The sequence below is a fragment of the Bicyclus anynana genome, chromosome 6 (genome assembly GCF_947172395.1).
Source record: "Bicyclus anynana chromosome 6, ilBicAnyn1.1, whole genome shotgun sequence".
In the NCBI taxonomy this organism is placed as follows: Eukaryota; Metazoa; Arthropoda; class Insecta; order Lepidoptera; family Nymphalidae; genus Bicyclus; species Bicyclus anynana.
In genome coordinates this window covers 6,268,050-6,283,939 of record NC_069088.1, presented here as the reverse complement: position 1 = coordinate 6,283,939, position 15,890 = coordinate 6,268,050, and the positions used below count along the sequence as shown (strand labels likewise).

Genomic DNA, 15,890 nt, shown 5'->3' with positions numbered 1-15,890 from the left:
GCTCGAAAAACATTACCCTTCTTCTGACGCAGTTGGGTAAAATTAGTCACTAGTCAAACTAGTAAAAAATTGTTAAAATCAGCATAAATTGTAGTAAATCTCTTAAACTGGTCTAAATTTTGTTAAGTCTGATAATTTGCCAACATTCTCAAATCAGTATCAAAATTTCATTTTTTGATACTGTTTTTTTTCTATTCTTCACAACTTAGCCCTTGACTACAATCTCACCTGATGGTAAGTGATGATACAATCTAAGATGCGGACTAACTTGTTAGAAGGAGGATGAAAATCCACACCCCTTTCGGTTTCTTCACGACATCGTATCGGAACGCTAAATTGCTTGGCGGTACCTACGTCTTTGTCGGTAGGTAATGTGTTGGTCAACAACGATCTTGCTACCTCATAGAGTTGAGCCATTGTAAAGAAACACCTAATGACTAAATTAATTTAACTAAAACCAAAATAACCAAGCATGCGGGTTCGATACTTATCAATAAAACCAATATAATGTTGCCATAAAAATATATTTCACTTGTGAATAGTCAAACCATACTTTAATTATATATTTAAGCATGCATTACATTTCCTTACTTAATATCACAACCATTTAAACGTCTTTAAATTTATTAAAAGTATAGACTATTGTCAACTCGATGAAAATGTTAATAATATACAAATAAATAAATTGTGCAAAATTAAATTCAGTCAATAGAGAGATGTATAATATCATGGAACAGAAATGCATTATCAAAATGTCCATTTTCGTTTAAAACTCAACGTCCTCACTTTGGTTCTGTAAATTGACACACCAGAAATTACAATCCAGACAAAAGATACCACAGCCGTTATTATACCCAATATGAACATTGAGAATTGAAGTCCATTATCTTCCTGCACCACGAATGATATACCCACAACGAAAATGACCAAAAGAGTCGCTGACACAGTTTCTATAGTACTGTGGAGTTTTGGCCATTTGCGAGCACCGATGAACTCTTGAACAGTCGATTCCCAACACGAAGTCACAGCCCCGTATCCAAAGCCTGCTATAACGCAACCGATTGCGAACGAATCGTGGTTATTAGCCTCGGCCAACACTGAAAAATACGTGAAATATTAATCATACCCGGAAGAACCTGCTAGAAAGATAATCGAAAATGAAATCGGCTTATCGATTCTTAAACTGTATTATACCTAAAGACAAATATTCTAAATCTAATACGTGCTAATGACGAAATGTCCTTACTTTTTTGGCGAAACACTTGAAAGTTGATTCTAATTTTTTGTATTCTGGAAGTATTCAGTTCAAGCCTATGTACTTAGTGTCTGCATTAGTCACTATATATTTACAGATAAAACTTGTATTTTTTAGAATATCGTGAGTTAGCTGATAAAAAAGAATAGCAGACGCGTGGAGCTATCATTCTATACTCTATCTCTGGATTTACTGAACTGATTTTAAAAAATCTTTTACCAATAGAAAGTCATGTTATTTGCTATTGTATCTTATCCATTATATTCCACGGGAACAAGACCCACGCTGGTGAAACCGCGTCTGCTAGTCTTGAATAATGAAAAATAACAATCTCAACATTTAGTCTTATAAAAATAGGCAAGTACGAAAACTAACGTACCAAAACATGCACACGTTGAAACGACGAGCCCAAAAGTAACCACGTACTTAAAATTTCTCTTTGGTGTTTGCGCCAACCATGGCGTACATAGCAAGAAACATATCCACGTGAACCCGTGAAGGGACATCAAAAAATTGGTCTCATACATTGCTATTTTCGGTCGAATCTGAAGACCAATCATTGGCAGCAAAACTATACCCACTGCCATTAAACTTAATTTAATAAAACTTAAAAGTAACGCTGGATAAAATTTACCACACGACAATGATCTCGTTAGTGGCTTGAAAAATGTGTCGTTTATACTATACATCAGGTACAACATTCTCCTTCTTATTCTGTATACTCTATACGAAGGTATCGAAACTTTTCTCTTCATATTCAAATAGGCAGACTGACATCGAAAGCTGAATGTGTTTAATAACTTTTCCGTTTGTATATCTGTTATTGGCGGTGCTATTGTATCGTACCTCACTTCCAATTCAGAATACTCCCTATTTTCAGCAATATCTCCATTTGACTGTGAATCTCTTCGAACCTGATTTACAATGCATTCATCGAAATTGTCACCTATCACACTTAATCTTTTAATCGCCATACTAAAACGTTTTTTACTTATATTTACATTTGTTTCACAGTCACTTTCGTCATCAGTCTCGCTTTCTTCAGTTTCTTCGGGTATTTCTGGTAAAATTTCAACTCCGAAAATATTCCTCCTCTTTTCTTCAGGGCTAGGAGGTGGCGTAATAGTTTCGACTATCTTATTATTGCCATTATCATTATCACCTAACCGATGTAAGTTATCATCAGAGGGACTCTTCCAGCATTTCTTACTTAAATTGTGCAATTGCAACTCAGTGCCATAGAACTGGTCGATTTCATTTTTGTACATCAGAAACGTTTGTGACAACTCTTTGTATCTTGTGAAGTATGCTGATCTTCTGGGATCGTCTACTTTTAGGAACAATATAACGGGCAATGTTTGTAGCATTATACCTGCTAGTAATATGTAAGAGAAAGCATAGCCGTAATACTCTATGAGGATAAATAAAATGTGAGGGAAGAGAGACTGTCCAATTGCCTGTCCTGTGTAACACATGCCTCGAACAAGTTCTAGACGTGTGTCATATGTTTCAAACAAAACTGCATCTACTTGTGCTGATATTAGCGATGAACCCAGGCCTGTAAATAAATGAAGAGTTTTTATTATCATATATTTTCATAAACAGTGGTCTACTTACACATTGGACACACTTTATTGCATACGGGGCCTCTGACAAGGGGTCTCGTCGGTTTCAATTTTTGATACTATGTATACAAATTAAAGTTGTCAAATAATCTCAATGAGAGTTTAAACTTGAGTATCGCTACAGAATTTGTTGATATTATCTTGTTTGTCACGTACGTTTGTGAAAAATAAAGGCTTAAAGATAAACTTAACACGAGGACTATTAATAATAGTTGATAATAATATAAATAGTGTAGAGTAGTGTATAGGGGGTAATTGCGCAACAAAATTGTTATCAACACATCTTGCGTTATAATGAGGTTGCGTAGCATTAGTGTTTATTATACTCATCGAAAAGAAAATATGTTTTAGTATTATTTCCGAGTGATTGGAAAAGAATTAGCTAGCGAATTTCTTTCAGCAAATATATAAAAAGAAATAGCCTTTTCTTTAAAACATAGCCAATATTCTTCCATTTCAAACAAACCAAAAGCCGAAGAGATAGGAAAATAGTCAAAAAGGCGGGAAACCAACAAAAGACCTCTCAGTTTTGTATCCGATCTCCTCGTGGCGAAAAGCATTGTGCTTTGTTTATTTGATAGAACGATAATATAATATTTTTATCCTGTAATCTCCCAATAAATCAGATGATTGATAACTGTGCCAAAAACTAAAAAGCGATTTTGGTAATAGGCAAGTTTCAATCATATTTTATTAATTATACCTAAAAATTAAAAAAAAAATTTAAACAACGAACAAACCTCCTAAAACTCCGTAAAGAAGCAATTGATATTGCACGGGCACGAATGCGCAAACCATGAGGCCAATGACAACGAACACTAGTCCAACGCTTGCCATAAATCTATATCCATTCGCTCCACCCCAAGAATCCGCTGCTTCTCTGAACCAACATTCTGAAAAAAAAAAGTTTAAATGAAAAATACTTTATGGAATATTTTGCGAAATACATACTTCACCCTCATGGTGAAAAATTACCGTTGTCTATGATACCCTCATCTCGAATAGATAGCGAATATATTCATCGGGCTTCTACTATGAAATAATATTTATGACTTGACATAAATATTATTCCATACGCGACGCCACACACACACCAATTTACCATGACTGTCGTCAACATCTCTTGGGTTGGTTATGCTTCGGTTTTGAATAAACCGTACCTAGTGTTATTTGTCGGGCCTGGGTGACGTTGCTACATGTATTCGTCGGTTCACACAGAGAACAGCAAAATTAATAAATTATTTTATGTTCGTTGTAGGCTTCCGTAAAGTAACGCCCACCTAGCGGTTTTGAACATTTTCTTAAAATAAAAATGCATTGTCATGCGTTATCAGAACATAATGTCCATGTAAGTATTTTGTATACGTATAAAAAAATGGTACGAAAACAAAGCATCGATCAAGTTTAAATCTTTACGATAAAAATATCTTCGATATTGACTGATCGCCATACTTGCACTCTACAAGTAGCCGATTGATATTTACAAAGTACAATGATCTTAAGCTATATAGTATATAACCTGAGGCGCTCAAGAAGGTACCAACTTAGGTAAAGGACCTCTTATCAACTATCTATAAACGAGTCATATTTATTGAAAAATAAACAAATCATTAAATTTTGAATTACTACCGATTGTACCTATTTAAGCCGTTGCGTTTGATTGGTTTCACCTTCCAATACAGTATGTAAACTAGGAAAGCGTTTAGCACACGCTTTGATAAATATTTAGGTACTAGGATCTTGCTCTATCTGACGAATTTGAAAACCCCCGATTCTGAGACATGCGAATTCGTTCATTCCGTGTTAGTGACAATGATCTGAGGTTATGGTGGTTATATTTTTGACATTATTCGCTAAATCAGTGACTCCCAGAATCAAAGGAGCTGTTTTGAAATAATTTTACATTAAAAATTCTCCGGTGTTATTTGAGGGGAATGCAAAGGACAAATCCTATTTTCTGCAGTGGATGCCCATTGACTGATGTGATGTTGATGAGTAGTATGTACTAATAAGATGTTTCTTACGTGTCAGGCCGTATGTGAGGAGAAATATTGTAGGTGTGATTAGACCAAGCCACAAGGGAACCTCGCTGGAAATATATACCCACAGCACGCCATACGACAAGATGAGACTTGGAAGACAGATCTGGAAGAAATATATCATAATTAAAATCCAATACTATTTCTTTGCTTCAGTGGTAGTAAAGATCTATGCATCATGAGTTTTCAGTTTTTGGGTTCATATTCTGGGTTGGAATATGAAATATTGAGTATCTTTCTTCAAAAAAAAATTAGTAACAACCCAAAGTTAGGAAATTGGTGGTTTCAGTTTCAGACTCGCGTCGTTTCGGAGTTGAATGTTAAGCCAACGGGGTCTCAGTCATTTTCGGCACTCAAATATCACTATGCGCAAGTGGCAAGCTATAAGGGCAGGAGATTTTATTCTCCTGACACAAAAATACTTCCTCGAAGTAGGTAACTCTCTCTTAAAGGCATATAATAGTAATGAAAACTTAAGACCTCGAAATATTGACATTTCTCACAGACTTTTCAAGCAAAGACACACCCATGACTCGGTATAGGCACATTTACAAATTGTTCTGAATAGCTACGTCATGGAAGCTATCAATTATGAAATAATCTTTTCAAAACGGTGCTGATAGGATATTGTAACATAAATCATGTCCATTATGTGGGCAGTACCAACGTATTGATTATTATATATTTATTTTGTATCAACTCGTATTAGCACGTGATTTGTAGACATAATATAGAAATTACGATATAACTGAGTATTAAGTAGTTGAAACCCATTGATACGAGAAAGAATTGCAAGCAATGCGTCATTGCTATTTACAATGCTTATATTTTAACAATAACCTAAACCATTTTTTATAATTATCGATGTTATTATTGTTATTATTTCAGTTATTTGGTAAGCAAAAAAATATTATTTCAAAACGTATCTACTTTTTTCAAATTTAAACTCGAAACGTACTTTAGGCCGCTCGGTGATATAGACTGGTCGAAATCAATAATACCCATGGTGTTTGGACCCATTAAAGATATATCTTCCACAATTAGTTCCACAACGTAGATACTCTAGTATTGGTAGATCGTCAGGGTTGCCTTGAGGCACGTCACCATCGTTCACTTCAATAGTGATAAGGCAGTGTTCTGACACGTTTCCCCAGAGCAAGTAGCAGACACCACAGAACATCCACTGCGCCCGGCTTTCAGGCAAGTATAGCCAACTCTGCTTGTTCAAGTCTTGAGTAGCCACCTCTACTTCTACTTCTTGTAGCGGCTATGCTAAGTCTTGAGGTCCTGTATCACTTTGACCACTTTCGATCTATTGTGATCGCTACTTATTAGATTTCCTCTCCATTAATGGTTACCGCGAAGTACAGCAGCAGTTTCTTACTGGAATGTATATTTTTACCTCCTCCTAACTTGACGATGACATACCCTAGTTGGCGGTTGCGTTGCGTTTATCCATTTGAGCTGGGCAATTGCATAGAATTTGCAGGGGTTTTTCCTTAGCCTCTTGATAGAGGCTTCACAGGTAATTCCAGAGCTAAGGGTGTCATGTTGAAACATGAATGTGTCTATTAAGTCCGATAAGTGCCCGCAGTATGATGCATAGGTTTTTTCTGCTGGCACCTTTACCCCTTGTTTTTGCAAGAGCGCAGTTTAAGGAGCAGGAGCAAGTAAGTAGACTTGTAATGGGGATGAAATGAAGACAAAGAGACCTTGACAGTATTTATTTACATATCAATTGTTTCTTTGTGAATTGCGGTAGAGTTAATATAGGCGCCTTATTATTCAAGGTAGTTTAATCTATATATTAGGTAGGCGCATGTTATTAATACTCAATGGCACATCGTCCATATGACGTTAGAGATGCCATCACCGATGTCTGATCAAACATTTTTGGTCAAACACCATGTAGTATTTTCTAACATCAAATATCATAGGTAAATAAGTATGGACATTGTCTTAACGTAAACACCTAATATTTTCACTCTAATCAATTTTCCATTCTTCTATATTCCGGATTGTCCGGATGCCTACAGTATCCAGAAATCTCAAATTCATCGGACGCGGAAGATTTGTAGGAGCTTGAAGTAAATCCGTAAAGATGTCCTTGTCTTTAATCCTTAGATCGTTTCATATGTCACTTCGACCGCAGCTTCAGACGTTAAGACCCCAGAAGTGGGACTGATTTAATCGAAAACTACTGACTTTTAAGAAAATAGGTACCTAGTCATAAGTAGCTAGAGGTTTTTAAATACAGCAGTGAGATTTGTGTTAGACAAAAGAAAGGTCAAGTTGAATAAGTTGCGAGGTAGATAGTTAAGTATGTAATGCAAATCATGTGAGATAAAAAACATTGTATTAGGTAAGTAGTAGGTACCTAACTACTTAATAAAGATGTATAAAAATAGTGATTTATTGTAAAATTTTCCAGTAAGTTCGGTGATGTGTTTACCCATTACTTTTCCTTAGTAACTAGTCGTGATTATGATTAATATTGCACACAATACGTACGTTTAATATAATGACCGAGACGAGCACTGGCCAGCGCCAAGTCACGCCTTGCGATCTCTCTTCAACTTCCATATCTTAGTGGCTTTCCTTCTACTTCTGGCATTTTTCTAAACAATGAACAAACATTTTTAACAACGGACTTAGTCACGCACTTCACTCTAGGCGGATCATTTTCAACGCTCGATATCAAATGTGGTCGAATAATATCAAAGTAAACGTCTCTGCTCGGGCATGACGTTGTATTGACGACCTTATGTATTACATATTGCATGCATCGACAGTGTTATCGGAAGACTCGAACTCTTTGCCTTATCTTATCATGTTATTAATTCGTGGTTATTTTAAGTGGCTAGAGCATTCAATAGGAAATACAGAAAACAAAACAAAAATGCTTTCTTTTTTTACTGTTATCATTTAACTATTATTTTAAAGACGTGTCTCCGTTAAAGATCTTGATCTTTATGCAATATTTACCTAATGAGTAGGGCCTTACAACTGATTAAATTATAGGCGTCACAAATGCAAATCTTATTGTATATAATACATATATGTTGTTATAATAATAGGTACATACATATTTACTATAAGGCGCATATACACCTTTAAAAATAATTGAAATCAAAGTTGATATGAATTATTTTTAAAGACTTCCCTAAATTGAAATAATATCACACAAAAAATAGAAATGGACCCAAAATTGCGCCCTGTAGAACCCCAATAAGGTTGACGTTCCCTGCAATTCCAACATCTACGCACACATATCGTACGTAATACATAGAATAGACTACTAGGTACTAATTTAATTTATCTAAATATTTTTAATAATTTGAGTAATTATTATGGCTGAAGAATCGTTGGAGTTGGAGAAGTGTTTGTTTTATAAATCATAAGGTTTTAACATGGTTTCATCCGGATAGAACAACCGTGCCCATCAAAGAATATATTACTCCAAGAAGTCCAAGGAGACCATTCTGTACACTACTCATAGATCTATGAAGGAGACCGTGCCTATGCCGAAACAATGTCAATGAAATAAAGAAGAATTAATTATACAGAAGCCGAACTGCCGAACCGATAACTTGCTGTTATTGGCACTGGGTCTATGTCAATTCAATTTTTCCAACTGGGCACAAGGGCCGACGCACGGTTTAATGCCAGTGTCGAGTAGATGGAATTTGGAAAAGGCACGAAGGAAAAGAAGATTGTTGTGTCTATGTCAATTGTCAAGTGTCGCTGACAGCTGCAATTATGTCAGTAATGTCAATGTCAGTCAATAGTCATTGTCAATTTGTCATAGCTTATCAAAAGTCAAAACAAACACTTTTCAGTTTTCCTTTTCTGGCACAAATTAAAATTAACTTTTTATAGAAATGAGATGAGAATTCATTTATGAATTATAATATCATGAAACATGACGAATAAGGAATTATTACAAGAATATTCTAAATCTATTACCAAACTTAAAAAAGAAAGCGTCGATGCTGGAATTACTGAAGAAGAGTTCAAGGAAATGTATTATAAAAGTTTACATGATTTAGTAAAAAATAATCATATTTCTGCGGCCAACAATCGCCAATGGTTTAAAACGAAGTTAATATGGCTTATCTGCCTCTCTACAATAATAATAGTAATTTATAACTATAAATCTATACATGCGTGTGTAGTATGTGAAATGCAGGATTATATCTATCCTGGATTGCGATTGTTGAGAAAATTTTCAATACCATTCATTTCATTATTCCCCGTATTAACAGGTAAGTTTCTTATTACAATTTTTTCATTATATAAAGTTGTAATAGTAGGTAGTAGGTAATCTCTGGAACTACTTCTGTTACCAATCAATAGAAAGGCACAATATTTGTTAGTGTCAGAGGCTGTTTTAGTACCATAACTCCACGGGAATGGGAACTATGTGGTAGAAACGATTTACTAAAAAGCACTACTTGTGAATAATAATTCAATATAATACCATACATAAAGATGAAGCCTACTAATGTTTGTACCATAACATTAATATTCTTCAAATTGTGTCACCAGACAATATATTATGTAACCACAGAATTTTCACTGGGCTATTTTAGCCGAGAATATCAGTGAACTGAACATCTCAAGAGTGTGGGCTTTATCACATCACAGTAAAGACACTAATATTATAAAGGCTAAACTGTGTTTGTTAATACTTCAAGAACAATCTACTTACCGAGCCAATTTGGCTGAAATTTAGAATGGAAGATTAACAAATAAGCTAATTTTTATCCCAGAAAAAATCATAGTTGCAGTGGGATTTGTTAGATCAGTTCACAGTAACAGAGTTGTAGGCAGAGTAATTTACATTAGAAATTGTAAATGATTAAATTTTTGTCTCGTAAATATTTTCAGAATTATACCAAGAAACATGTTTGATACAAAATCCATTTTTCACTGTTGTGGACATGGACTGCTGGCCCTGCAGCACTGTCAACAACGTTGGTGAAGTGTTCAATCCACAGCCAGTTCATAAGCAACAGAGTGCCCCATTTGTTTATAAGGTAAATATTTGTTTACTTGCTGACCTGGCAAACATTATTCCATTTAATTTTTTTCATACAGTAATTGTTATTAAAAATGGGGGTAAAGGGGCAAAAAAAGCCTACCAATTATGCAAAAAAAAACATTTAAGCTGTTTTGGAGTGCTTTACTCATTTTAGAATTTTACATAGTAAATTGATAACACCCATGAAATAATAGTTATGTTTCAAAAACCTTTCAGACTGAACAAAAAGAAATAGATCTGAATGAATTAAAGAAATTATACATGAAAAATAAAAGTTTGTTTGATGTTGAAAGCCCAAAAGTTTTGATAAACAATAAATATTATTGGTCTCCACAAGATACATTTGGTCCAGATGTTTTGCAGGAAAATCTTTATGTATGGTAAGTGAAATTTTGATATAATTAGATATTTTGTTCTGAATAATCTGAGGATTACTTGATGCTAATGGTTAACAGCATACTGAACAGTGTATAATTGATTGATTTTGCTATTCTCCCATTCCCCCAAAAATTGTAATTAAAAATTGTAGAGGTTAACATTTTGAGAATGCTCAGATTTTGGATTTTGAAATAACAGATTTAGAGATCTGTGGACCTTACCTCTTGGTAAGTTGTAAGAAAATAAATCAATTATACACTATGAGCTATTGAATCAATTCTACTTATTTACACAATTTACGAATTTCAGGAAGTCTACAAATTTTAACACAGCTAGATTAATAAGGCAAATTATCCCAAGGCCAAAAGTTGTGCCAAAATTTGGTCAAAGCACAGAAAGGTTTATCATAATAGACTCCAAACGTGATATGTTCCACATACCTGAAACAGAGTGCAATTATTCCTTTCTTCTTGCACTAAGTGGAAGTAGAATTATTTATCTAAGACCAGCCGAGGAATGCAAATATCAGTGTAAAACACTGAAGGTGGAATTAAAGCAATCCTATTTGTGTAAGCATATTGTACTTTTTACCTGATTCCCAATTTTGAAATGAATTCCATTCTTTTCTCTACAATTGATGCACCCAAGCAAATGGCCCTCATTATGGTAACCATCACAAATTAAAAAAAGCAAATGAAGTATCCATCGACAAAGGTGTATTGCTTGGTAAGTGTTTATAACACTCCCATGGTATGAGGGTGAAGGGGGACAGGTAAAGTGAGTAACAGGCAACCAGGATTATTTGGGAAATAATCCTGCTTGGCTTGAGAGCAAGAATAAGCATGGTGGGTAAAATTTCCCATGATGAGCTCTGTACAATACATCTTCTCTTCTGATACGATTTTGATAGTTTCCTTATTGAAAATGCATATTTGTCACTAAAGTTTTAAACATATAATATCTGAAATAATTTGATAAACTTTATTTTGCAGTGTGGTACAACTGGTGGTACTGGAGACCTATAGCCGAACCGTCAATCGGCAATGAGACTTTCATAGCACACATTGGCTCTTACTGCTAAGAAAGATTATAAATAAAAGCACTTCAATGGAATGTACAATTATATTTTATAAATTATAATGTACTTACTATTGTTTATTAAAATTAATACCCATTCAAATTGTCTAAAATAAATTAACTAGAAATTAAATTGAATTCATTCAAACTTTTCTCTTAATCTCTGTTTGAGTAACACAGGGACTAGAGAGATAAGTGCAAAGATGGTTAGTATAGTGATTGAGGTCCAAGACCAGGCATCGCTTGTTGAGGTCAACTGGTGAAGAGTTTGACCAGCCTGGATAGCTACAAATGATGGTGGTGCCACTCCTGTAACAAAAAAAATACCCTTGGATTGAGATTTTTTGTTTTAATCTTTTAATTATAATCAATTAATCCATTCCCCGCCAATTAGTCGTTACTTGTAAGAATCTTATTGGATTGTCTATACCTGTTGAGTTCGACTTATTTAACTGTGTAGATAATAGATTAATTTATTCTTGCAAGATGGCTTTAGATATTGTGTTTTTACTCAATAACAACCTGTCAGGTGAAGTTGTTAGTTGTTATTGAATAGTGATTTTTACAAAATAACTATGGTGGGTATATTGCTTTAATGCTAGGTGGCAGGCATAGGCATACTTTCCATACCGTCCTACAAGGAAGAATTTTTTTCTAATTGTGTAAGTGCTGTAAAGACTCTAAGGACGACTCCTCTGAGGATATAAGGAGCGAGGCCTGGTTTTATGTGGGTCGTTAAAATAGGCTGATTTTCGAAACGTCAGGTAATAATATTATTAGATAATTGGTCTAAAATTTAAAATTAAATTTATAAGGGTTCCAAACGAGCCTATGTACCACAACCAACTGCTTAACTCTGGGTAAATTTTTTTGAAAGAAAATCTCGAAATTTTATCAGGACCTCATGATCTAAAGCCAGATAAGTTAACCACTGGACTATTATATTATAGAGAGATACTTAATTTAGTAACTACTTACCAATAAAAGTTCCCAAGGCGAATGGAGTCAGTGGTACTCCAATAACAGGAGCGGACATATTGATAAACCAGTTTGGTAAAAATGGTGTCACCCTCAAAAATATGATATAATTGAGCAAATTATTTTTATGTTTAGTAACAGCCTTTGACCATTGTGCCGCTCTCTCGGGGAAAAACCTCTTTACTAATTTCTTCCCCAACAAGTTTGACAGGAAGAAACATAAACTGGCTCCAATGGCAGAACAACAACACACTAGAATTAATGCTAAATAGAATGGAAACAAAAACCCTGACAATATACTCAGGAATATTGATCCTGGTATCGCAAAGGTTTGCAAGCTGAAATAATTATTCAGGAATATTATATGAAACATAAAATTTAATTAAATTATTATTTAAAAAATCAATTTAATTAATTGATTATAAAAAATAACTGTACAGTCAAAGTTATGCAAAACCTCAGCCGACTTGAAAGGCCCTCTGCATTAGCTGAAGTTATGTGAATTCAATTTCTGTCTGTTTTGCAATTTTTTTTAATTCAAGTATATTTCTAAATTTTAGAAATCATCCTCCAGTGTGGATAATAATGTTCTACAAATAATATCATAATCTGGCACCACTTCACAGTCACAAACTGCATGTGTACTCTACTGAAAGACATGATGTCACATTGAGAAGTGACTGAAAATCACATAGTGTTCAGTTATTATATTACACAAACAAAATATATGTATATTACAGCCTTACTCATTGTGTACTGATTACCAACAAACAAATTAAAAATGTGAATATAAATTGCTAGTCATTTCACACCTAATAATAATAATTAACTTTATCATAAATTAATAAAAATATATTCGATTAATAAGCTTACAACAATTAGATATAGTTTTGAATAACATTTTATAGACAAACAATAAATAAGCTATGAACTGACAGGCGTTTTCTACCTTCATTTCTAATTTGTTTGTTGGTAAACAGTACACATCGAGTAAGGCTATAGTATAAACGCTAAATAAAAATTAGTACAATTCACAAACAAATTTAAAAGGATACAATATGTAGACTAGAAATACTCCCAACAATACTTCATAGAAATATTTGTCCTTATAGCGATCTAAAACAAGACCTAATTGTTTAGCATCCTCAAGATCCCAAGGCAATTTCAAATGCTTCTCTTCATGCCTAAAATTGAACAGTGGTTAAAAATCCTTTTCATGTAAAGTGTTATTATTCCCATAGCAATGTGCGCTGTGGATAATAATAAGAATACATATACTAAATTATAATGAATATATGATATTTAATTGAGACTTGGTCGCTAACTATGGGCCTGATTAAAACACTGAAAGTCACTCTGAGGATGATGGAGCGAGTTATGCTTGCAGGTTCTCTGAGTGATTGAATCAGATATGAGGAGATAAACAGATGAACCAAAGTTACTGACATAGATCACTGAGTCGTGAAGCTTAAGTGGCACTGGGCAGGTCACATGGTTCAAAGAGCCGATGGATGTTAGGGTCCCAAGGTGCTGGAATGGTGACCCCACACCGGTAAGCCATGTCCATTCAATCCATCAGCTGATGATGATGATGATAATGATGATGGTGTTGATGGTAATGGAATGGAGTTTTAGCTGTTTCATAATACAATTTTAATATGAATACACTCTTCATTATTATCAACCCATATTTGGCTCGCTGCAGAGCTCAAGTCTCCTCTCAGAATGAGAGGGGTTAGGCCAATAGTCCTTATTCAATCTAGGATTGATAGACTTCACACACTCAGAGATTTAAGAAAAGTCTGGTATGCAGGTTTCCTCACTGTGTTTTTCCTTCACCATTTGAGACATGTGATATTTAATTTCTTAAAATGCACACAACTGTAAAAATTGGAGGTGCATGTCCTAGGCCGGATTTGAACCCACACCCTCCGGAAGGCAGAGGCCATATCCACTGGGCTATCACGGCTTAAACTTGGAGGAATAACAATTACAATACTTTAAATTCTACAAACATGCTAGTACTTAGACTGGATAATGTCTGTCTTAGGAGCATAAATCACTAAATTTTAACTATACCAAGACAATTTTTATTTTAATTATTAATTTATATTTACTTACTAACAATCTAAATAATGTAATTTGATATACTTACTCTTCTAGTTTTGGAAATTGTTTGTATAAAAGCCCTAATGCTATTAGGGATGAAATGAAAATTATGGCTACTAGAATAAGAGCCTTAGAAGTTGACAATCCTGCTTTTGGAACATTTGTAGGTGGTATATCTGAAAATGTAAATGAAATTATGATTTTAAGTTGATGCTAGTTACTGCATATATTTTGGTATTTTAATAATATATTGTACTAGTAAATCAATATGACATAATATGTGTTTTAAAGAAGAATCAAAGCAATTCTTCTGTAAGACACACCAATAATATAATTCTATGTAGATAAACTGGTATAGAAAAAAACTTCTATGTGCCTCTGAGAGTACATTAAGTAGTAAGTCATAAGTACTGGCTAATCAGCACTAAATCAACAGATTCGAGTTTCTGTGTCTCTTCTGTAAAAGAGATCTATGTTGATAAACATTAAACAAAGTAATAATAAATCTATGTATGTCAACAAAGTATACAAAGAAGCAATTAGAATCATGACTATATATTTTTTGGTTACATACAGAAACAAAGGTACAAGGAAAACAACAGTAGGTATAAAGGATAGAGGAATAATAAATGGAATAGGTACTTGGGATAGGATAGTACAATCCACTGTGACTGGTGCTGATGTACGTTATTCTTGGTTTTATGTTAGACGTGGATGAAACAGAAGGATCTTGAATATCACCTTGAACTAGAGGCGCACGAGATTCACTTCTACGATTAATTGTGCTCATTTTTGTGAACTGGATCACACTGTGATAAACACGACAATTAAATAGCCACCAGTTTAAAATTAATGACGTATTTATTAAGCTCAATTTAGAACTTTCAGTCAGATATATTTAATTATAAAAATCTATTGTAAATTGAAAAATTTGAATTTACGATGATGAGCATCAAACTTCAAATTCAAAGTGACATAGACATTTGACGTTCCACAGATAAAAAATATAGAAACGTAAAAGTTCATGGGGTTGGCAACTGAAAAAGTGACGTTTTGATCGCTGGTTCTGTATATAGCTGCCTTTATAATTTTTATTAATTAAAATAATTTATAATAATTAAAATGAGTAATTTTCTGTTACTATTTTTACCCGAATGCAAGAAGGGTTATGTTTTACGCGCTTATCTGAAATGTATGAATGTATGTATGTGAGTATGTGTGTATGTAATATTCTTTATTACCTCATATCTTCCAAACCGCTGAACGGATTTACGTAATTAAGATATTGTTAGATTTGGTAATAACCCAATAACCCAAGTGTTCTGAAATAGCTGAAATAAAACCTATACATTTGAAGTGAAATATCAAAATTAATATCAAATTCA

The 15,890-nt window shown here is 33.9% G+C and overlaps 3 protein-coding genes across 3 annotated transcripts; 1 reads left to right on the top strand and 2 right to left on the bottom strand.

Moving 5' to 3' along the window:
* Nucleotides 1-507: 507 nt before the first annotated feature.
* LOC112045999 (uncharacterized) lies at nt 508-8,610 on the bottom strand. The gene is made up of 5 exons (XM_024082439.2): nt 7,431-8,610; nt 4,905-5,025; nt 3,621-3,773; nt 1,635-2,813; nt 508-1,097 (listed from the first exon to the last, which is right to left on the bottom strand). Exons 1-5 carry the CDS (start codon nt 7,500-7,502, stop codon nt 748-750), a joined length of 1,875 nt encoding a protein of 624 aa, XP_023938207.2. The 5' UTR covers nt 7,503-8,610; the 3' UTR covers nt 508-747.
* A 94-nt stretch (nt 8,611-8,704) lies between these two features.
* Nucleotides 8,705-11,879, top strand: LOC112045983 (uncharacterized). The gene is made up of 5 exons (XM_024082412.2): nt 8,705-9,184; nt 9,810-9,958; nt 10,180-10,343; nt 10,651-10,910; nt 11,334-11,879. Exons 1-5 carry the CDS (start codon nt 8,842-8,844, stop codon nt 11,420-11,422), a joined length of 1,005 nt encoding a protein of 334 aa, XP_023938180.2. The 5' UTR covers nt 8,705-8,841; the 3' UTR covers nt 11,423-11,879.
* On the bottom strand, nt 11,450-15,488 carry LOC112045984 (transmembrane protein 41 homolog). The gene is made up of 5 exons (XM_024082413.2): nt 15,247-15,488; nt 14,552-14,681; nt 13,452-13,580; nt 12,397-12,734; nt 11,450-11,727 (listed from the first exon to the last, which is right to left on the bottom strand). Exons 1-5 carry the CDS (start codon nt 15,293-15,295, stop codon nt 11,558-11,560), a joined length of 816 nt encoding a protein of 271 aa, XP_023938181.1. The 5' UTR covers nt 15,296-15,488; the 3' UTR covers nt 11,450-11,557.
* Between the last annotated feature and the right edge of the window lie 402 nt (nt 15,489-15,890).